General features: G+C 41.8%; 1 protein-coding gene across 1 annotated transcript in view; it reads right to left on the reverse strand.

Moving 5' to 3' along the window:
* LOC129830611 (uncharacterized) overlaps positions 1 to 23,528 on the reverse strand; it is a 248,671-nt gene that overhangs the window by 57,703 nt on the left and 167,440 nt on the right. The window contains exons 27-33 of the mRNA XM_055893164.1: positions 10,453 to 10,631; positions 10,177 to 10,315; positions 9,476 to 9,832; positions 9,144 to 9,227; positions 8,941 to 9,045; positions 7,686 to 7,784; positions 303 to 3,653 (exon numbers count right to left, since the gene is read on the reverse strand). Of these exons, the coding sequence (XP_055749139.1) occupies positions 303 to 3,653; positions 7,686 to 7,784; positions 8,941 to 9,045; positions 9,144 to 9,227; positions 9,476 to 9,832; positions 10,177 to 10,315; positions 10,453 to 10,631 (4,314 nt within the window). The remainder of the gene's footprint in view (positions 1 to 302; positions 3,654 to 7,685; positions 7,785 to 8,940; positions 9,046 to 9,143; positions 9,228 to 9,475; positions 9,833 to 10,176; positions 10,316 to 10,452; positions 10,632 to 23,528) is intronic.

Here is a 23,528-nt window from a genome sequence, read left to right on the forward strand (position 1 = left end):
CATTGTCTTAACATTCTATTACAAAATATGAATATATAAATATGCTATATTATATACGACACGTAATATTCTGAAATGTATTCGAAATCGGTTTCATTTGAAAAGCATTTGCCGGAAAACACAATTTAATTTACAAAACGCGGCAACATTCGGTTCATGAGCTGGACACTTAGTATTGATGACAGTCTCTGCAATTCACATGAATTAGGTGATTTGGATCTCCTTTATGTGTTAGTGCTTTTGAGAAGGTTATGGTTATTTGCAAATGGATTTTCACAAGGTTATTTTACATTGCACTATACCTCTTTAGACTTAGTCTGTAGATCTGCAGCCTCTTTTTGTAATTTCTCCTTTTCTTTCTCAAGGTCAGCTATGGTTTTACATAACTCATCAGACTGTTTGCTTCTCTGTAATCTCTGCCCCTCCAGTTTATCTACAATGACTTTTTCTGAAGCATTTTGCTCTTTCTCTTGGAGACAAACTCTGATCTCATCAGCTTGTTTTTTGAATTTCATGGCCTCCTCCTCTGCTTTGGACTGAGCATCACTGAGCTGTGTCACCCTAAGCTTCAATTTCTCTGCTTCTGCAGTTGTTTCACGCTGCCTCTTGCGCTCAGCCTCTAGAGATTTTTGGAAGCCCTTTGTCTCCTCATCAAGACGCTGCTGCATTTGCTGCTTGTCCTCCAGCAGTTTTTGGGCCTGCTCCTGAGCCTTGTCCTTTTGTTTCTGGAGCTTCTCTGCCTCAGCTTTCAGTTTAGTTGCTTCTTGGATAGCTTGCATATTCTCCTTCAGCATTTTGTCAGCAAGAGCCCTCTGTTCGGCAAGCTCGGACTCTGCAATCTGTCTCTCTCGGGCTGCCTCCTGAGCTTCTAAGCTTAGCCTGGCAGCATCCTCTGCTAGCTTCTTCATGTTCTCAGCTTCCTCTTCCAGGAATTTCTGAGCATTAGCTTTGTCTTTACTCATGAGACGTTGATTCTCATTCTCAATTCTAAGCTTAAGTTTGACCAGCTCCTCCATCTGGACCTTGACCTTAAATAGCTCATCCTCAACTTGAACTTTCTGCTTGACTGCATTGCTAACTTCATCCTTCTGGCGCTGAAGCTCCTCATCTAAAACATATTTCTGCTTATCAGTCTCATCCAGTCGCAGTTTCACCTTTGCTAGCTCCTGCTCAACTTGTGTCTTCTGCTTCAATGTTTGTTGAGCTAGCTTTTTGTGCTTGGCCATCTCTGCGTCTGCCTGCTGCTTCTGTTTCAGAGCAGAAGCCTCAGCTTCTGCTCGCTTTGCAGCCTCCTGCTCTGCTTCCTTCTTCAGTCTCACAGCATCCCCCTGAGCCTTGGCCTGTTTGGCAGCCTCAGCTTCAGCTGCTTTCTTCTGTTTCTCAGCATTCTCTGCTTTTTGACGGAGTAAAGCAGCCTCTTTCTCAGCTTTCTCCTTGGCCTTCTCAGCTTCTTGAGCACGTTTCTTAGCCTTTTCAAACTCCTCTTTGAGCTTGCCCTGGGAAAGATTGTCCTCTTTCTGCTTGACCAGAACATCCTGTGCTCTCTTTTCTGCATCACTACATTTCTGTGCAGCCTCTTTGGCTAGAATAATCTGTTTCTCTGTTTCTTTGTCAGCATTGTCCTTCTGCTTGTTAGCATCGGCAGCAATCGTTTTGAGGCGCTCAACCTCTTTCTGAGCTGCATGGCATTGTTGCGCTGCTTCTTCCTCTGCAGCAGTGATCTTTTTAACTTTCTCTTCAGCTTGTTTTCTTTTGTTCTCCTCCTCTAAAGCAAGCTTTCTGAGTTTCTCTGCCTCTTCCTCAGCCTTGACTCTGTTCTTATGTGTCTCATCTGCAATGCCTTTAAGCTTGTTCAACTCCAATTCAAGATCCAACTTGCCTGTTGATGCAGTCTCAAAGTTTAGTTTTAGGATGCGAATCTCCTCCTCGACCACCCTCCTCTGCTTAAGAGTTTCCTCTACAATCTTCTTCTGCCTCTCCAATTCAGAATCAGAAGTCTTCATAAGCTGGGTGATCTTTTCATCAATGTCTTGCTTGTGCTGTTTTGCTTGGTCTTCTAAGACCTTTCTCTGATAAGCCTCATCTTCGGCTTTTCTCCTAAGTCTCTCATTTTCTGCCTCTTTATCCTTCAGGGCAATCTCAGCTTCAGTTTTCAGGCCAATTGCTTCATTAATGGCTGCCAGTTTTTCCTTGAGTATCTTCTCAGCCTCTGCTCTTTGCCGAGCCGCATTATTCTCCGCTACCTGCCTCTGCTTCTTTGCCTCTTCAGCGATTGATCTCAGCTTAGTCGCCTCTTCAGCTAGTTGCCTCATTTTTGATGCCTCAGACTCGAGGAGATTTCTGCTTTTCTCTGTTGTAGACATGGTGTCCTTCTCAGCTTTCAACTTCAGCTGAAGAAGAACTTCCATTTCACTTCTCACTTTGGCCAGTTCATCTTCTAGCTGTTTCCTTTCTTTTACTGCAGCATTCACCTCATTTTTCAGGCGCTGGAGCTCTTCATCCAATAAAGACCTCTGTTGCTTACCATGGTCAAAGTCAGACCTTAGGCGAATTAACTCTTGTTCTGCAGAGAGTTTCTGCTGTGCTGTTCCCTCTGCCAATTTCCTCTGTTTATCCAGCTCCTTCTCTGCCATTTCCTTTTGCTTAAGAGCAGCCTTTTCAGCCTTAGCCCTTTTCTTTGCCTCTTGCTCAGCTTCCTCTTTCTGTTTCTCTGCTTCCTCCTGAGCCTGGCTCTTCTTGTGGGCTTCTTCCTCAGCCTGGAGCCTCAAACGGAGTGCCTCATTGGCTTTCTGCCTCCACTTTTCAAGCTCCTTCTCTGCTTCCTCCCTGGCTTTGTTGGCATCTTCTTGTTGCTTCTTGAGATACTCTGCCTCTTCCTGCAACTGAATAACAGTGACCTGTTCTTGTTTCAGTGATGCCTCAAGCTTTACTGCCTTCTCATTAAAGGACATACGTTTGGTCTGCAGTTCGGTGGTGACACTCTTCTGTGCCACCTCCTCCGCAACCATGACCTGCCTATGCTTCTCCTCTTCTGCCTGTTTCATGCGCCTCTCTGCCTCTTCAGCTTGCATTTTGAACTTCTGCAACTCATCCAGGGCCTTCTGCTTTTGCTTGGCAGCTTCTTGTTCTGCCTCTGTTTTGCGATTCAGCTCCTCCTCTGCGTTGCGCTTTTTCTGAGTCTCTTCATTCACCTGCTTGCGAAGCTTCTCTGCCTCCTCCTGAGTAACTTTCCTCAGTCTCTCAGCCTCGGCAGCCATGTCCCTGAGCTGCTGAAGTTGGGCCTCAGCTGTGGCTTTTTGCTTTATGGTAGTCTCTAATTGGATTCTGATGATATGGATCTCCTCCTCCATCTTGGTACGACTATACAGTGCCTCCTCAACCTGCTGGCTCTTGGTTTGGATCTCCTGCTCTGACAGGTTCTTGAGTTCGTGCAGCTCCTGCTGTATGTTGTGCTTCTGTTTCTCAGAATCTACTTTCACAACCTCCCTCCTGCTGACCTCTTCTTTCATCTTTAACTTGAGTTCCTGGGCTTCTTGTTCCGCTTTAGTGATAGCTTTGATGTGTGCCTCAGCTAACTGCCTTTGTTTGTCTAATTCAGCCTGCATCTCAGCCAACTTTTTTCTCTCCTCCTTCTTTAGTATTTCAGTAGCTGTCTGTATTAGTGGAAGCAAACAGAAAAGGATAAAACAATGTTAAGTATTACAGTGTTCGAATATAAATGTTTGAGCTGTTTGAAATACTCAAAAAAGTTAAACATTTAAGTACATCTAGGTACACATAGAGTGGGGTCCACAATTATTGACACCCTTGATAAAATATGAGCAAAAATGACCGTATAAAAGAAATAATTCAAATACTTATAGCTACAGTGCATTCAGAAAGTATTCAGACCCCTTCACTTTTTCCACATTTGTGACTCACCTGGATTCGGTCTTATGTAGCAAAAGGTGAAATTGTGTTTTTTACATTAGATAAAAGTAGAGACTCAGAGCTACAAAATGGTATATCATACACTGCATTTGAGGAAACAATGGGAAAGTAATTCTGCTTTGAAAGTTGATCAACTTGTAAACTCACTTTTGAGAAAATCACATTCAAATGTTTTGATATCTAGTGACGAGCTCTTCTTTGTGTACACCAATTCAGCATCGTTCACACCCTCTTAAGCTTTAGCCCCACCCATCTCGTTTCGCTCTCGGAGCGCACACTTGACGCTCTGGCTGATGATTTATTTACCTCTGGATAACATGAAAACAGCCGTTACTGACACCGGCCATATTCAACGGGTGTTGTACACACGTCACTTAGCGTTAGCTAACGAGCCAGCCAGCTAACATTAGCTAGTGAAGCAACAATGAACAAAGTGCCAACAATGCCTTACATTAATAAAAATCTACATATATATATTTAACCTTTATTTAACTAGGCAACAAACTAACTAAGAACAAATTCTTATTTACAATGACGGCCTACACCGGCCAAACCCAGACGACACTGTGTGCCGCCCTATGGGACTCCCAATCACATCCGGTTGTGATACAGGCTGGATTCGAACCAGGGTAGTGACGCCTCTAGCACTGAGATGCAGTGACTTAGACCACTGCGCCACTCGGGAGCCACATTAGGCTCTAACTAGAAAAGCAAACAGCTCTGGGAAATGAATAATAATGTCCGCTAGGGAGCCAGCCAGCTAACGTTAGCTAGCTAACAGTACACCTTAGCTTAAGGCAAATAGCTAGCTAAACAATGCACCTAGCTAGGTAAACAACATTTAAGATCACACATATCACATAACGTTAGCAACAAAGCCAGCCAGGTAACGTTAGCTGGTTAAACAACAACAAACAAAGTGCCAACAATGCCACAGTGCTGGGAGCTAACCAACCAGGTCCAATGTTAGCTAGCTAACATTAGGATTTAACTAGAAAATAAAATGGCTCTGGGAAACTAATAATAACGTCAGCTAGGGAGCCAGCCAGCTAACATTAGCTAGATAGCTAACAATACACTTTAGCTTGAAATGAAACCACTTTCTGTCAAAATTACAAACGTGTAATATCTGAAAATGTAGCTAGCTAACGCTAGACTATCTTACCTGTATACATCATCATGCCTGATGGACGTGTCTCCCTGTCTCAGCCAATCATGGCTAGTGGTAAGGTTGCTCGCTTTTTCTGTGGCTTAACCAACAAGGCTCATCATTTAACAATTGTTTTCTTATTTACAGATGAAATGCAAGTTTGTTATTAAGGCACATGAAAATGCACATGTTCGAGAAGGCCTTTCTGCCAAAAAAACACATTAGTTACACTTAGTTTCCTGAATCGGGACAAATTTTGTTACGTTACAGCCTTATTTTGAAATAGATTTTTTTTTAACTCAGCAATCTACACACAATACCCCATAATGACAAAGCGTGAACAGGTTTTTAGAAACTTGATTGATTCAAATGATTGGACATGATTTGGTAAGGCACACACCTGTCTATATGCAGTCCCACAGTTGTCAGAGCAAAAACCAAGCCATGAGGTCAAAGGAATTGTCTGTAGTTCAGAGTTCAGAGACAGGATTGTGTCAAGGCACAGCTAAGGGGAAGGGTACCAAAACATTTCTGCAGCATTGAAGGTCCCCAAGAACTGAGCAATTGTGGGAGAAGGGCCTTGGTAAAAGAGGTGACCAAGAACCCGATGGTCACTCTGAAAGAGCTCCAGACTTCCTCTGTGGAGATGGGAGAACATTTCAGAACGACAACAATCTCTGCAGCACTCCACCAATCATGCCTTTATGGTAGAGCGGCCAGATGGAAGCCACTCCTCAGTAAAAGGCACATGACAGCCGCTTGGAGCTTTCCAAAAGGCATCTAAAGGACTCTTAGACCATGAGAAACAAGATTCTCTGGTCTGATGAAACCAAGATTGAACTCTTTGGCCTGAATGCCAACCTTCACGTCTGGAGGAAACCAGGCACCACACATCACCTGCCCAATACCATCCCTACGGTGAAGCATGGTGTTGGCAGCATCATGCTGAGGGCTTGTTTTTCAGTGGCAGAGACTGGGAGACTAGTCAGGATCGAGGGAAAGATAAACAGAGCAAAGAGAGAGAGATCCTTGATGAAAATCTGCTCCAGAGCGCTCAGGACCTCAGACTGGGTTAAAGGTTCACCTTCTAACAGGACAACAACCCTAAGCACACAGCCAAGACAACGCAGGAGTGGCTTCGGGACAAGTCTCTGAATGTCCTTCAGTGGCCCAGCCAGAGCCCAGACTTGAACCCGATCTAACATCTCTGGAGAGAACTGAAAATAGCTGTACAGCGATGCTCCCCATCCAACCTGACAGAGGTTGAGAGGATCTGCAGAGAAGAATGGGAGAAAATCTCCAAATACAGGTGTGCCAAGATTGTAGCGTCATACCCAAGAAGACACGAGGCTGTAATCACTGCCAAAGGTGCTTCAACAAAGTACTGAGTAAAGGGTCTGAATACTTATGTAAATGTAAAATTTCCGTTTAAAAAAAAATACATTTGCAAACTTTCTAAAAACCTGTTTGAACTTTGTTATTATGGGGTATTGTGTGTAGATTTATGAGTAAAAAAAATATTTTCTACATTTTAGAATAAGGCTGTAACGTAACAACATTGGGAAAAAGTGAAGGGATCTGAATACTTTCCGAATGCACTGTATATTGTATGCTAAAAAAGTTCTAATGTTTTTGAGCATATCGTGGTTGTCAATAATGTCAAACCCTTGATGTATTTCAAATGAATAAATATGTGTTATCTAGGGACAGAAATGTTTGCTTTTTCTTTGAGAAAATAATCCCAAACTTAATGTATGGCTCACATAGTGAGACTTTACATTGCAACAACAATATGGAGATCTTGAATAGCATAATGCAGTTGAGGTATTTTTCCTTACTGTCTCTTGTAGTAACCATTTCATCTTTCATTACTTAGATCAAATAAGAATCAATCAAAGAACACTTACTACTCTTGAACTTTACCTTGGACTAAGATCGTATTATCTTTAACCTTCAAATTCAATCCACCATGTTTTAAAATTGGAAATAAACTTGAAAGGACAGAAGCAGAGAAATAATAATGTGCAAAGACCATGCAAAGTGTATTAGAGGCTAAGCTTAAATCGAGTTGATCAGTACATTTTCAATTTTTAGGAAAAGTTCTGAGCACCTACACGGCCACGTACAGACGTTTGTAAAATGCAAAAAGCTACTGTACGTAAGCAAGCCAATCCCAATTACTGACATTTACTGCATAATCTAATCCTACTTTTATGCAAGATATTGTGGAAGATATATAATTTGAATAATAAAAGATAAGGTCCAAAAATAGGGATTTGATGTCTTCACTATTATTGTACAATGTAGAAAATAGTAAAGAATTAAGAAAAACCCTTGAATGGGTAGGTGTTCTGACTGGTACTGTATACTGACAAGGATATGTTTGATTTTCCATAAAGAGAGTGTTTTATAGTAACTTTTGTTATAGCCTGCGTATGTGAGTCTGTTTGTGCCATCATGCCACTCCTTGACATGCCAAACAAAATGTTTGGCATGGAAAAGAGTTGAGATGATAGCACAATCAGATCTTGGACCAGGATATTGTCGTTATGGTTAGTGGATAAGCAGGGAGCTGCTGCCTATTTTCAATCTGTCCCTCAATTACCTCCTCATCCTCAAGTCGGCGCTGTGTCTCCATAATGAACTTGATGTACTGGCTGGTCAGAGTCATCAGTTCACTGTAGCGGGTTCTCAGAGTCACATACTGAAAGACAATTCCAGATGTTTAAAGTCCTGAATCAATCGTGAATAATGATCATACCCCCCAAGACATGCTAGCCTCTCACCATAACAATAACAGGGGAGGTTAGAATTTTTGGGGGGTATGATATTTATGCCTATGTAACTTTCTCACTCATCATTATTCACGACACATTCAAGATTATCCATAATCCTGGTAGCGTCCACATTAATGTAGAAGTGTTAGAAACATTCTTATTCTTATTTACAATAAAAGTGACTCCAAAATGACACAAGACATTATTTACCATTCATTTCTATTGGGCACAAAATAATCTGAAACACAACTAAAACAAACAGCAAATGCATCCAACAAGTTTGTAGAGTCACTAGCTTAATGTAATTATTGTGTGCTAGGAATATGTGGCCAAATACAACATTTTTACTTTAATACACATATAATTTGTCCCAATACTTTTGGTCCCCTAAAATGGGGGGACCAAAAGTACAAAACGTGCTGCCATTTCTAAACGGTTCACCCAATATGTGTCACGTTCCTGACCTGTTTTCTGTTGTTTGGTATGTGTTTAATTGGTCAGGGCGTGAGTTTTGGGTGGGTAGTCTATGTTATGTGTTTTCTATGTTGGGTTAATAGGTTGCCTGGTATGGTTCTCAATTAGAGGCAGGTGTTTGGCGTTTCCTCTGATTGAGAGTCATATTAAGGTAGGTTGTTTCACATTGTTTGTTGTGGGTGGTTGTCTTCCGTGTCAGTACATGTTACCACACGGGACTGTTTCGGCTTGTCTGTTCGTGTGTTCTTCGTTTCATGTAAGTTCGTAAGTTTAGGTCTGTTTAGTTCGTTTTGTTATTTTGTATTTCTAAAATGTTATTTAGTGTTTCGTCGTTTTTGTCTAATAAATCATTATGTCCACATACCTCGCTGCGTGTTGGTCTGATCCATGCTCCTCCTCATCCGAGGAGGAGGAATATGACGACGAACGTTACAATATGGATGAAAATACCCTCATATTAAAGCTGTCAGTCTGCACCTTTATCTCATAATCATTGTTTAATTAAAACTGTACCAATACTTTTGCAGCTCACTGTAATTGTAAACAACTTTAAAGCTACCGAAACTATAAAAGACTATGAAATAAATTCCCCATGTCTATATGACCTACCTCTTGGATGATATTGTCAGATGCACACTCCATTTTGGTTTTCTTTAGGGGCGAAGCCATAGGTGCCATTAGAGCTTTGTACGTCACCAACTGAAGCTCATAGTCCTGGGGAAAACACATTGACATAATATACAAATATTATTGATGCAACAAATCCCATTTACATAATCTTATTTTAAGTGACATCTGATCTGCATACGCACCTTGACTGCATCAATATATGACCTTGCATGTTTTTGACACTCCTCAACCTTATCTTTGTTTTTCTCGATCTCTTCTAGGAGTTTCTGCAATCATAAAAGATTGTCAAACTGACAAACCGAGTCTTGATAAGGTAACATTGCATTCCATCATCGAGCTAAGAAGCTTCATCTCCCCTATTTGTAATGGAAGCCTCCTGATACCTTGTCCTCGGTGCCTCACATCGATGGTGGATGAGGTGAGTTTCCCTGTTACTATGTAAAACACTGAGCATTTAGGTAGAAAAGCGGTATATAAATCCAATCAATTATTATTATTATCAGTTGTACAGTACCTTCTCCTGTGCCAACTGCTGCTTGAGGACCTTGCTGTCACCGATGGGCACAGCCTGGATTTTCTCCTGCCTCTGCTTGGCATCATTGAGCCATCTGATGAGCCAGTCATAGCTCTCGTGGTAGGAGTGCATCTGCCTCCCCAGCAAGTCCAGCTCGCGTTGGCGCAGGTCTATCTGGGCGAACACGGCCTGCCAGCGCTCCTCTAGCACAGCCACTACTTGGCGAAAGTGTTCCAGCTCGGCATCGTGCTCGCTGTGGACCTGCGTCATCCGCTCGTTTACGACCATCGCCTTCTGCAGTTCCTCCTGGAGAGTGTCGAACGTATTCTGGTCATCCTCGGCCTCGCCAAGCATTGTCTACCAGAGAGAGAGAGAGGGAGAGAAAGAGAGAGGGAGAATGAGAGCGAGTGAGAGTTAGAGAAAAAGAGCGAGAGAGTAGACAGAGAGAGAAAGCGAGAGATATATATATATAAAGAGAGAGAGAAAGCGAGAAATATATATATATATAGAGAGAGAGTTAGAGAGAGAGAGAGCGAGCAAGAAAGAGGGGGAGAGAGAGAGCAAGAAAGAGGGGGAGAGAGAGGAACATTGCTACGAATGCATAGAAATCATTAAGTCACTGTCTGATAACCAGTCCATATGAAAGCATTGTCTACACACCAACGGATAGAATGCAGTTCATTCTAACAGAGATACTGTACCTTTAGCTGGGTGCGGTAGTTCTCCACCTCTTTTTCGTCTGTTGGCATCTTATTGACATCACGTAAACGGGCTTCGTACTTTTTGAGGGTGTCCTCTACTCCCTTTGTGCTGCAGATCACTATGTCGATGGCTTGCAGTCTAAACAAGGAGTGGTGTATAGTGTTAGCTGTGTGTGTATTATGATTCAGATAAACTATTTAGATTGAAGATGTTACTCATTGGTCTTATGGTTTTGATATGCATGTAGTAACAATCAGAGTCAGCGAGGGACTCACTTGTCCAGGTACACGGAGGACAGGCTGTAGACGTGCTCCATCTTCTTCAGCGTAATATCCAGCTCAGAGCACAGTACTGGGGCGGAGCTGGACTGCTGAGAGGATGCCAGCACCTTCTTTGTCTTCTCAGCCATATTGGTCAGTTCTTTCTTCAAGTCCTCCAACTCTGACTGGACTTTCTATGAGCAGAAAAGGGAATAATGGACCATAACTAGCCATTCCACCTGCAGTCTTTTTTTCATGGAGTTGCTAACAAGCCCAATAGGAATACAAAGGTCTTCTGAAATTATTACGGCAAGAATCGAGCAGATGTAACATGTACTACACAGCATGTCTGATCTAAAAACGTTAGTTTGCCCTTCTACTGTCTAACTTAATTGACGTGTCACAAGGGAACTTGAAATAGTTTCCTAAACAATAACCCTCTGTTGAATGTGGCCTGGCTCTGTTTCAAATAGGCATGTTATCTATTTTGGGCTGACAATTCATCACAGATCTACCATTAACTTCAGTCTGTTTACTTTGGGATTGGATGTGTGATTTACGGTAACCATTGCAGTGGCATGGTGACCCCAGAATCTAAATAACATACATTCATGTGAAAAAGTAAGTACACCCCTGGAAAGTGTTTTTATTTTTTTATTTTTTTTTACACCTGGATATTTGAGCTAAATTCCAACCACATGCATTGATAAAGGTAAACCAATTAACAAATCACACAAAAAAAAAGTTACCTTTGAAAATGCAATTTCCTTGTTGGAAAAAAGTTAGTACACCCCTACTTTAACTATGACATAAAATGGCAAAAATTAGAATCAGGTGCACCAAAACAAGTGCAAATTATTAGAAAATCATTAGAGAGTAACTTGGGAAGGTCCAGCCTTCCATAAAGATTAGATACTTGGTCTGGTTTGGTCTTAACTATATGGGTGTGTGGTAACACATCATGCCAAAATCAAAAGACCTATCAAAGGCCCTCAGAAGAAAGATTGTTGATGCCCATGAGTCTGGGAGGGGTTAGATATCAATTTCCAAGCAATTCGAAGTACATCATTCCACTGTCCAACAGATCATCTACAAATCGAGATAATTCCAGACGACTGGCAATCTACCTAGGACAGGTAGTCCCACAAAATTCAGCCCAAGAGCTGACCAAAAGATGCTCATGGAAGTCTCAATGAACCCCAGGGTAACATCAAGAGATTTACAGGCTTCTCTAGCCACAATCTATGACAACTGTCAGAAAGAGACTAACTTGGCCTACATGGGTGGTCAGGAAGGAAGAAACCTCTGGCAAGAGGAATGATCAACAATCAACTTGACAGAGCTTGAAGAATTAAAAAAACAATAATGGGAAAATATTGTAAAATCCAGGTGTGCAAGGCTCTTTAAAGACTTACGCAAAAAGACTCACAGCTGTAATCACTGCCTGTAACATCTGTTTCCAGGCCTTCTCATGCAGCTGCAACTGCAAGTACATTTGTAGGTCGTGACCTATTTTGGGTTGGGCTCTGGGATGGTGCAATTGTTGAGAGGGTGAGCTTATGGTTGTGTGGGGGTAAGGGCTGAATGTGTGTGGGTGTATGTGTGTATCCCACAACTGTTGCGAAGGAATAAGTAAAGGATGTTAGGGACTATAGAGGATGATCCACAGCAATATATAATGAGAATCGAGGTGAGGGCGATGGAAATGCATTTGGCGGTGGATCTGCTTCGGTTCGGTGAATGGCACTGTGTGCTCTTTTCGAAGGATGGATCCCAGTCGGTCCGGGGCTGTGGGATACGGGGGGTCGAGGGTGGTCTGCCGGGCATTGGGATGACAGCCCAACTCGGGATGGGGGCTTTTGGCGGGTGGACTAGTGGGGACCAGTTGGAGGTTTGCTTAGTGGAAATGCAAATATCATGGTACAGCTATATAGACACTCAATCATTATGTTACTTTTTAATAGGACGTTTACAAACATATATTTTGATAAAAATAATTGAAAGGTGTGTCTCATTATGGTAAGTGGTGAAATAAGTATAGCCAGTTACAATTGTAATGGCTTAGCAGATAATAAGAAAAGACGATCAGTATTTACCTGGCTAAAAGAGAAGGATTATAATATCTATTGTTTACAGGAAACCCATTCGACAGTTTTAGATGAAGTTTTGTGGAAAAAGAACTGGGGGGGCGAAATATATTTCTCCCATGGGCAAAGAAATTCAAAAGGAGTGATGGTTTTAATTAACAATAATTTTGATCCAAATGTGCAACTTGTCCAAACAGATCCTCAAGGTAGATGGATTATTTTAAATATGTTATTGGACAATAAACATATATGGCTTATTAACCTATACGGTCCGAATAATGATGATCCAAGCTTCTTTGACAATATATATAAGAATGTATCAACTCTACAAGCAACACTAGACTCTATTATTATAGTGGGAGATTTTAATACGGTCTTAAATACCTCTATGGACCGGAAAGGAAATCACACTACAAACTATCACCCTCAGGCACTTAAGGAAATCAGGAATGTCATGGATATATTGGAATTAGTGGATATATGGAGACTTAAATACCCTGACCTAGTGAGATATACATGGCGGAGGCTTAATCAAGCTAGTCGCCTTGACTACTTTCTTATATCATTCTCTCTGGCACCAAAAGTTAAAAAGTGTTTGATAGGGGACAGAATGCGGTCGGACCATCACATAATTGGCATATATATTACTCTTACAGAATTTCCACGTGGGCGAGGATATTGGAAATTTAATCAAAGCCTACTAGATGATAAATTGTTTAGAACTAGGACAGAAGAATTTATAACTGACTTTTTCCGACATAACATAGGTACAGCAGATCCCCATATTGTATGGGACACTTTTAAGTGTGCCTTTAGAGGCCATGCAATTCAGTACTCATCTATAAAACAAAAGCAATTTAGATCAAAAGAGTCCATATTAACAAAGGAAATTGAAGGACTAACAGTACAGTTAGATAACAATAAAAACGGTGCCATAGAGGCACAGAATAAGTTAGAGGAAAAACAAAAAGAAATGGAGGAACTTATTCAAGAAAGATCCAGTGTAATATATTATAAAAATAAAGCGAACTGGATGGAATATGGGGAAAAATGCACCAATTTCTTTTTCAATCTTCAATATTGAAATGCTACCAAAAAAAACGTATTAAAACTTGTTACAAATGATGGAGTCACGCATGATTCACCAAATGATATTTTGAAAGAGGAAGTAAAGTACTTTAAGAATATGTTTTCGTTTCAGGCTCCTCCATCTCCACTAACTGAAACTAATTGTATGGATTTTTTTCCTAATAATAATGTAAAATTAACATCTGTACAGAAAGACGGCCTAATTACAGAGGAGGAACTACTTGATGCAATTGGGGCCTTTAAGGATGGGAAAACTCCAGGGCTGGATGGCATACCAGTGGAAGTATACAAATCTTTTTTTGATATACTCAAAGGACCATTATTAGCTTGTTTTAACCACTCCTATATAAATGATAGATTATCAGACACGCAACAAGAAGGTGTGATATCATTATTACTGAAACAGGACCCAAGTGGTATATATAAAGATCCAGTCCATTTAAAAAATTGGAGACCTCTTACACTTCAGTGTTGTGATGCAAAAATCCTAGCAAAATGCTTGGCGCATAGAATAAAAAAAGTTTTGTCAGATATTATTCATCCTAATCAGACAGGTTTTTTACATGGACGATACATTGGAGATAATATAAGGCAAGTACTGGAAACAATAGAACACTATGAAATATCGGGGACACCATGCCTGGTTTTCATAGCTGATTTTGAAAAGGCTTTTGATAAAGTACGACTGGAGTTTATATATAAATGCCTAGAATATTTCAATTTTGGGGAATCTCTTATAAAATGGGTTAAAATTATGTATAGTAACCCTAGGTGTAAAATAGTAAATAATGGCTACATCTCAGAAAGTTTTAAACTATCTAGAGGAGTAAAACAAGGTTCTCCACTATCGGCATATCTATTTATTATTGCCATCGAAATGTTAGCTGTTAAAATTAGATCAAACATTAATATTAAGGGATTAGAAATCCAGGGCCTAAAAACTAAGGTGTCATTGTACGCTGATGATTCATGTTTTCTTTTAAAACCACAACTAGAGTCTCTCCACGGCCTCTTAGAGGATCTAGATACATTTGCTATCCTCTCTGGATTAAAACCAAATTATGATAAATGTACAATATTACGTATTGGATCACTAAAAAATACACATTTTACATTGCCATGTAGTTTACCAATTAAATGGTCTGACGGAGATGTGGACATACTCGGTATACAAATCCCAAAAGAAAGAAATGATCTCACTCCAATAAATTTTTATAGAAAGTTAGCAAAAATAGATAAGATCTTGCTACCATGGAAAGGAAAATACCTGTCTATTTGTGGGAAAATCACCCTGATTAACTCTTTAATCATATCACAGTTTACCTATTTGCTTATGGTTTTGCCTACAAGATTTCCCCCTATGAATGTTGGTTGACTAATGTGATATTTTGTCTAATGTGATACTATCGGCATATCTATTTATTATTGCCATCGAAATGTTAGCTGTTAAAATTAGATCAAACATTAATATTAAGGGATTAGAAATCCAGGGCCTAAAAACTAAGGTGTCATTGTACGCTGATGATTCATGTTTTCTTTTAAAACCACAACTAGAGTCTCTCCACGGCCTCTTAGAGGATCTAGATACATTTGCTATCCTCTCTGGATTAAAACCAAATTATGATAAATGTACAATATTACGTATTGGATCACTAAAAAATACACATTTTACATTGCCATGTAGTTTACCAATTAAATGGTCTGACGGAGATGTGGACATACTCGGTATACAAATCCCAAAAGAAAGAAATGATCTCACTCCAATAAATTTTTATAGAAAGTTAGCAAAAATAGATAAGATCTTGCTACCATGGAAAGGAAAATACCTGTCTATTTGTGGGAAAATCACCCTGATTAACTCTTTAATCATATCACAGTTTACCTATTTGCTTATGGTTTTGCCTAGAAGATTTCCCCCTATGAATGTTGGTTGACTAATGTGATATTTTGATAAGATATTCCAATTTTATTTGGAACGGCAAGCCAGATAAAATTAAAAGGGCCTATTTATATAACGAATATGAATTCGGAGGGCAGAAATTATTAAATATTAAAGCATTAGACCTCTCACTAAAGGCATCAGTCATACAAAAGTTATACTTAAATCCAAACTGGTTCTCTAGTAGATTGGTACGATTGGTAGATTGGTGGTATGTCTCATCCTATGTTCAAGAAGGGCCTTTTTCCCTTTATTCAGATTATGTCACGGCTGTCAATGTCGTTCTCCTCCTCCGACGAGGAGGAGCATGGATCGGACCAAGATGCGGAGTAGGAGGTATTCATGATTTTAATGGCAAACCAACAAACACTACAAATAAACAAAAACAACAAACGTGACTAACCTGTAACAGTCCTGTGTGGCCCAAACGCTAACACAGGAAACAAACACCCACAAAACACCAGTGAAACCCTGGCTGCCTTAGTATGACTCTCAATCAGAGACAAACGATACACACCTGTCTCTAATTGAGAATCATACCAGGCCGAACACAAAACCCAACATAGAAATAGAAAACAGACTGCCCACCCAACACTCACGCCCTGACCAATAAAGACATACAAAACAAGAGAAAACAGGTCAGGAACGTGACATAACCCCCCCCCCCCCCCTTAAGGTGCGAACTCCGGGCGCACCAGCACAAAGTCTAGGGGAGGGTCTGGGTGGGCATCTGACCACGGTGGTGGCTCAGGCTCTGGGCGAGGTCCCCACCCCACCATAGTCACTCCCCGCTTCCGTATCCCCCTCCCAATGACCACCCTCCAACTCAACCCACCTAAATGAAGGGGCAGCATCGGGATAAGGGCCAGCACCGGGATAAGGGGCAGCAGCTCCGGGATAAGGGGCAGCAGCTCCGGGATAAGGGGCAGCAGCTCCGGGATAAGGGGCAGCAGCTCCGGGATAAGGGGCAGCAGCTCCGGGATAAGGGGCAGCAGCTCCGGGATAAGGGGCAGCAGCTTCGGACTGAGTGGCAGCTCATGACTGTAGGGCAGCTCATGACTGTAGGGCAGCTCATGACTGGAGGGGAGCTCATGACTGGAGGGGAGCTCATGACTGGAGGGCAGCTCATGACCGGAGGGCAGCTCATGACCGTAGGGCAGCTCATGACTGTCTGGCGTCTCTGGCAGCTCCTGACTGGCTGGCGTCTCTGGCGGCTCCTGACTGGCTGGCGTCTCTGGCGGCTCCTGACTGGCTGGCGGCTCTGGCGGCTCCTGACTGGCTGGCGGCTCTGGCGGCTCCTGACTGGCTGGCGGCTCTGGCGGCTCCTGACTGACGGACGGCTCTAACGGCTCGGGACAGACGGGCGGCTCTAATGGCTCGTGGCAGACGGATGGCTCAGATGGCGCTTGGCAGACGGATGGCTCAGACGGCGCTGGGCAGACGGATGGCCCAGACGGCGCTGGGCAGACGGATGGCTCAGACGGCGCTGGGCAGACGGATGGCTCAGACGGCGCTGGGCAGACGGATGGCTCAGACGGCGCTGGGCAGACGGATGGCTCAGACGGCGTTGGGCAGACGGATGGCTCAGACGGCGTTGGGCAGACGGATGGCTCAGACGGCGTTGGGCAGACGGATGGCTCAGACGGCGTTGGGCAGACGGATGGCTCAGACGGCGTTGGGCAGACGGATGGCTCAGACGGCGTTGGGCAGACGGATGGCTCAGACGGCGCTGGGCAGACGGATGGCTCAGACGGCGCTGGGCAGACGGATGGCTCAGACGGCGCTGGGCAGACGGATGGCTCAGACGGCGCTGGGCAGCCGGGCAGTTCAGGCACCGCTGGGCAGACGGGCAGTTCAGGCACCGCTGGGCAGACGGCAGACTCTGGCCGGCTGAGACGCACAATAGGCCTGATGCGTGGTGCCGGAACTGGAGGTACCGGGCTGAGGGCACGCACCTCAGGGCGAGTGCGGGGAGGAGGAACAGGGCTCTGGAGATGCACTGGAAGCCTGGTGCGTGGTGTAGGCACTGGTGGTACTGGGCTGGGGCGGGAAGGTGGCGCCGGATATGCCGGACCGTGAAGGAGGACACGCGCTCTTGAGCACCGAGCCTCTCCAACCTTACCAGTTTGAATGGTCCCCGTAGCCCTGCCAGTGCGGCGAGGTGGAATAGCCCGCACTGGGCTATGCAGGCGAACCGGGGACACCACCTGTAAGGCTGGTGCCATGTACGCCGGCCCGAGGAGACGTACTGGAGGCCAGATACGTTGGGCCGGCTTCATGACATCCGGCTCGATGCCCAACCTAGCCCTCCCAGTGCGGCAAGGTGGAATAGCCCGCACTGGGCTAAGCACGCGTACTGGGGACACCGTGCGCTTTACCGCATAACACGGTGTCTGACCAGTACGACGCCCTCTCACTCCACGGTAAGCTCGGGGAGTTGGCTCAGGTAACCAACCCGGCTTCGCCACACTCCCCTTTAGCCCCCCCCCAAGAAATTTTTGGGTGAGCCTCTCGGGCTTCCAGCCTCTCTTACGTGCTGCCTCCTCATACCAGCGCTCCTGGGCTGTGGCTCCCTCCTTCTCCTCCCGAGAGCGGCGATTCTCTCCCACCTTAGCCCAGGGTCCTTCTCCGTTGAGTATTTGCTCCCATGTCCATTCCTCTTCTCTCCATTGCTTTTGCTCTTGCCGTCCTTCTCCAATCCGCTTGGTCCTGGTTTGGTGGGTGTTTCTGTCAAGGCTGTCAATGTCGTTCTCCTCCTCCGACGAGGAGGAGCATGGATCGGACCAAGATGCGGAGTAGGAGGTATTCATGATTTTAATGGCAAACCAACAAACACTACAAATAAACAAAAACAACAAACGTGACTAACCTGTAACAGTCCTGTGTGGCCCAAACGCTAACACAGGAAACAAACACCCACAAAACACCAGTGAAACCCTGGCTGCCTTAGTATGACTCTCAATCAGAGACAAACGATACACACCTGTCTCTAATTGAGAATCATACCAGGCCGAACACAAAACCCAACATAGAAATAGAAAACAGACTGCCCACCCAACACTCACGCCCTGACCAATAAAGACATACAAAACAAGAGAAAACAGGTCAGGAACGTGACAGATTACACCTGCTCACTTTCGGTTGTTTGAAAAGGAAATAATCTCCAAAATATCTTTATTTTTTAAACAAGCCTTAGAAAGTTGGTTGCAATTTCAGTTTAATCCACCTGAAAGGACGAAACAAATAGTACAACAAATATTGTGGTTAAATTCAAATATAGTAATTGATAAAAAAAACTGTATTTATCGAAGAAATTTTTAAAAAAGGTATAATTTTTGTGAATGATATCATAAATAGGACTGGTGGAGTAATGCCACACATGCAGCTAACACAGACATATGGAAATGTCTGCTCTACCCAAAATTACAACCAATTAATTGCAGCATTACCACAAAAATGGAAGAGGCAAGTAGAAGGGGAAAAAAGTAAGGAACTTGTATGTCGGCCCTATATTAAAGAACATAAATGGTTAAAGAAAAGTGTGATAAATAAAAACATATACCAATTTAATTTAAGGACCAAAAAACTGACAGCTGTGCCATATAAATTGCAAAATAGTTGGGAAGAGATTTTCGATGTACCCATTCCATGGCACATGGTTTATGAATTGATACGCAAAACAACGCCGGATTCAAAACTTCGAATTTTTCAATTTAAATTACTGTACAAAATTCTTGCAACTAATAGAATGTTAAATATATGGGGGATACAATCTTCCCAGCTCTGCAGATTCTGCTGTGAGGAGGCAGAGTCATTAGATCATTTATTTTGGTATTGTCCGTATGTAGCTCGTTTTTGGTCACAGGTCCAGGAATGGCTGAAGAATTGCAACATTTGCGTAGAACTAACGCTACAGATAGCAATACTGGGGGATTTGAAAAGCCATAGTCAATCAATCAATAATATAATAATTATTTTAGCAAAAAATTTTATTTTTAATTTACAATCCGTGGAAGCTATGAGATAGGAAGATTCAAATCTTTTGTGAAGCATCACAGCACAGTTGAAAAATATATGGCAAATAAAAATCCGAAATGGATGATGTTGGAAGATAGATGGGAAGAGTTGAGTGGAGCTGAAGGGTGGGACTAATAACAAGATAAACAATGTAGGGCATACGGGATCTGTGAAATGTGTATAGGTGCGGAGCTTTTGTGAAATAGCACAGTTACAAGTGGAAATCAAACAGGATGGACAACAGAAATAGAGGAAGGACTAAGAACAAACAAGAGAGAACTATTATAAAGTAGACTGTGTCTGTAAAATGTGTATAAGATGTATAAATTGAAGGTAAAAACAGAAATGTTTATCAGTTTACTCCAATTGGGGGATCGGTGGTAGGGTTTGCGGGGAATAATAATAAAGGTATACTCTTTAAAAAAGTATGTATGTCTATATAGGTATGTGTATGTATATATGTGTATATGTATGCATACGTGTATAGATATATATATTTACCCCAAAAAATATGGGGGATTGGAAATGATGCAGACAATTACATTGGAAGCAACATTCTTTCCGCAATTCTTGAGAATACAGGGGGTGCTGTTTCGCATTAGCATAATTGCCTCTACAGATTAAACTGCCTCTTATTCAATTATTGCTGTTACTATATGCATATAACCATATACCATTGGATAGAAAACAAGCTATGGTTTCTAAAACCGTTCCAATTTCGTCTCTGAGTGAAACACAGGTCATTTCACAGCACTTTCCCTGAGCCAGAAGAAGATTGCAAGATGTGTATGCTCGCTTCAACGCTCTGCCTATATATGGTCATGCCACCTATGACCCGAAACACACTTCATTCGTCTTCCTCTGGGTGTCAGGAAAACGTCAGAGGAGAAATTTTTTGTTTATCTTGTACTGACGTGAAATAAGACCTATTTCTTTAGCGTGACCGACAACTTCCGGTTTTCTCAGACGCGCGTCTTAGAGGTGCCATTGTCTTTTGTTATGCTGACGTTACGGATGAAAACTATCTCCGTCTCGAAGTTTGTTTGATACATGTGACCATATCACCGTAATGTATGTTTTTTCAATATAGTTTAATCAGATTATTAGAATTTTTTCGGGAGTTTTGCCGTGTTCCGTTCTTTGAGTTTTTTAACTTTGGACAGGGACCGTGCCAGTCGACCAGTACCCAGGCTAAATGAAGAGGGGAAGTTGCCATTGTGAATGGATTGAACGACTCATCAGGACTAAGGACACCTTGATCAACATTCTGATGAAAGATCAGCAATAGTAAGAACCAATTTACGATGTTATTTCATATATCTGTCGTGCATGTGAACTGGTCGGGCGCGTCCAGCTGGTTCTGGCTGGCCTGGTTATGCTAATTTAGCGCTACATTTTGTTTTCGCTATAAAACATTTAAAAAATCTGAAATATTGTTTGGATTCACCAGATGTTGGGCTTTCAATGTCTGTACGCTGTGTATTTTTTCTGAAATGTTTTAAGACAAGTAATTAGTTATATAACGTTGGTCTCTGTAATTGTTCTAGCTGCATCAGCACTATATCAGATTGCAGCTGCAATGTAGAACTGTGATTTATACCTGAAAAATGCACATTTAAAAAAAAAAAACTATGCTATACCATAAATATGTTATCAGACTGTCATCTTATGAATTTGTTTGTTGGTTAGTGGCTATCAATATCTTAGTTTAGCCGAATTGGTGATAGCACCTGATGGAGTAAGAAACTGTTGGAGTAAGAAAATGGTGTCTTTTGCTAACGTGTTTAGCTAATAGATTTACATATTGTGTCTTCCCTGTAAAACATTTAAAAAATCTGAAATGGTGGTTTTATTCACAAGATCTGTGTCTTTCATTGGGTGTCTTGGACTTGTGATTTAATGATATTTAGATGCTACTATTTAATTGTGACGCTATGCTAGCGATGCTAATCAGTGTGGGGGAGGTGGGGGGTGCTCCCGGATCCGGGTTAGGTACTCTGTAGAGGTTTAAGCTGATCCACCCCTAAAGAAAAAAAAAAAAAAAAAAAAAAACATCTGTTTCCAACTCACACCCTCAAACACCTAGATTCCCTGAACGCAGCTCACGCTCCAGATCCCAATCACCTGAATTCTAATCACCTGTTCACACACCAGTATGTCATTATCACACACTATTTAGATCAGTTCTTTGCACCCAATCACTGTGAGGTATTGTTTGTTTTGTGACACTGTCTTTCAGAGTGCTGGGTTTCCTGAGTGCTGGTACTCCTCCCGTGTATGATAGTTTTTGCCTGCCTCACTAACGACGCCTTTTGCTATTCCCTGCCTGTACTTTAGCCTATCGGATTTCCTGTTATCTACCTATTGCCTGATCTCCCGGACTACGTTACTAGCCTTTTCCCTGCCTGTACTGTTGCCCTTTTGGACCCGCTGTGTATGACCTTCTGCCTGCCTGTGGTCCTTTGCAATAAACATCTGCTGCGCCCTGTGCTTGAAACCAGCTCTGTCTCTAATCATGTTCATTACAACAACAAAGGTTCTTCTACAAAGTAGTGACTCAAGGTGTGTATATTTTACTTTTGGTGGGTAAATATATACTGTACACTACCGGTCAAAAGTTTTAGAACACCTACTCATTCAAAAAAAAAAAACTTTTACTTTTTTTTAAACTAGTTTCCACATTGTAAAATACTGAAGACAACAAAACCATGAAATATCACATATGGAATCATGTAGTAATCAAAAAAGTGTTAAACAAATCCAAATATATATTTGAGAATTCAAAGGTGCCACCCTTTGCCTTGATGACAGCTTTGCACACTCTTGGCATTCTCTCAACCAACTTCATCAGGTAGTCACCTGGAATGCATTTCAACTAACAGGTGTGCTTTAAGATAATTTGTGGAATTTCTTTCCTTCTTACTGTAATGCGTTTGAGCCAATCAGTTGTGTTGTGACAAGCAAAGAGAAACGACAGTCCATCATTACTTTAAGACATGAAGGTCAGTGGATACGGAACATTTCAAGAACTTTGAAAGTTTCTTCAAGTGAGGTCGCAAAAACAATCAAGCGCTATTTTGAAACCATTTTTTTTGTAAACTACACGGTAATGTAAAAGTTTAAAAAAATAGTGATCCAATATGTAATATAGTACATTTATCATAATTTGGTTTTAATCCAGAGTAAAGTATCTAGATCCTCTGATGGTGTGGAGGGATTCTAATTGTGGATTTAAAAGTAAACATCAATCGAACAATGACACCTTTGTTTTAAGGCCTGGATTTCTAATCCCTTCATATTATTGTTGGATCTGATTTTAACACCTAACATTAATAATAAATAGATATGCTGATATTTGACAAACTTGCTTTACTCTTGACAGTTTAAAACTTTCTGAGATGTAGCCATTATTTACTATTTTATACCTAGGGTTACTATACATAACTTTAACCCACTTTATAGGAGATTCTCAAATTGAAATATTCCAGGTACTTATATATAAACTCCAGTCGTACTTTATCAAAGGCCTTTTCAAAGTAGGCTATGAAAACCAGGCCTGGTTTCCCAGATGTTTCATAGTGTCCTATTGTTCCAGTACTTGTCTTATATTATCTCCAATATATTGTCTATGTGAAAAACCTGTCTGATTAGGATGAATAATATCTGACAATACCTTTTTAGTTATATCCGCTAAGCATTTAGCTAGAATTTTTGCATCACAACACTGAAGTGCAAGAGGACTCCATTTTTTTTAATGGACTGGATCTTTATATTTACCACTTCGATCCTGTTTCAGTAATAATGAAATTAGACCTTCTTGTTGAGTGTCCGATAATCTACCATTTATATAGGAGTAGATAAAACATGCTAATAACGGTCCTCTGAGTATATCAAAAAAGGTTTGGTATACCTCCACTGGTATGCCATCCAGCCCTGGAGTTCCCAGACTTAAAGGCTTT

The sequence above is a fragment of the Salvelinus fontinalis genome, chromosome 32, assembly GCF_029448725.1.
Source record: "Salvelinus fontinalis isolate EN_2023a chromosome 32, ASM2944872v1, whole genome shotgun sequence".
In the NCBI taxonomy this organism is placed as follows: Eukaryota; Metazoa; Chordata; class Actinopteri; order Salmoniformes; family Salmonidae; genus Salvelinus; species Salvelinus fontinalis.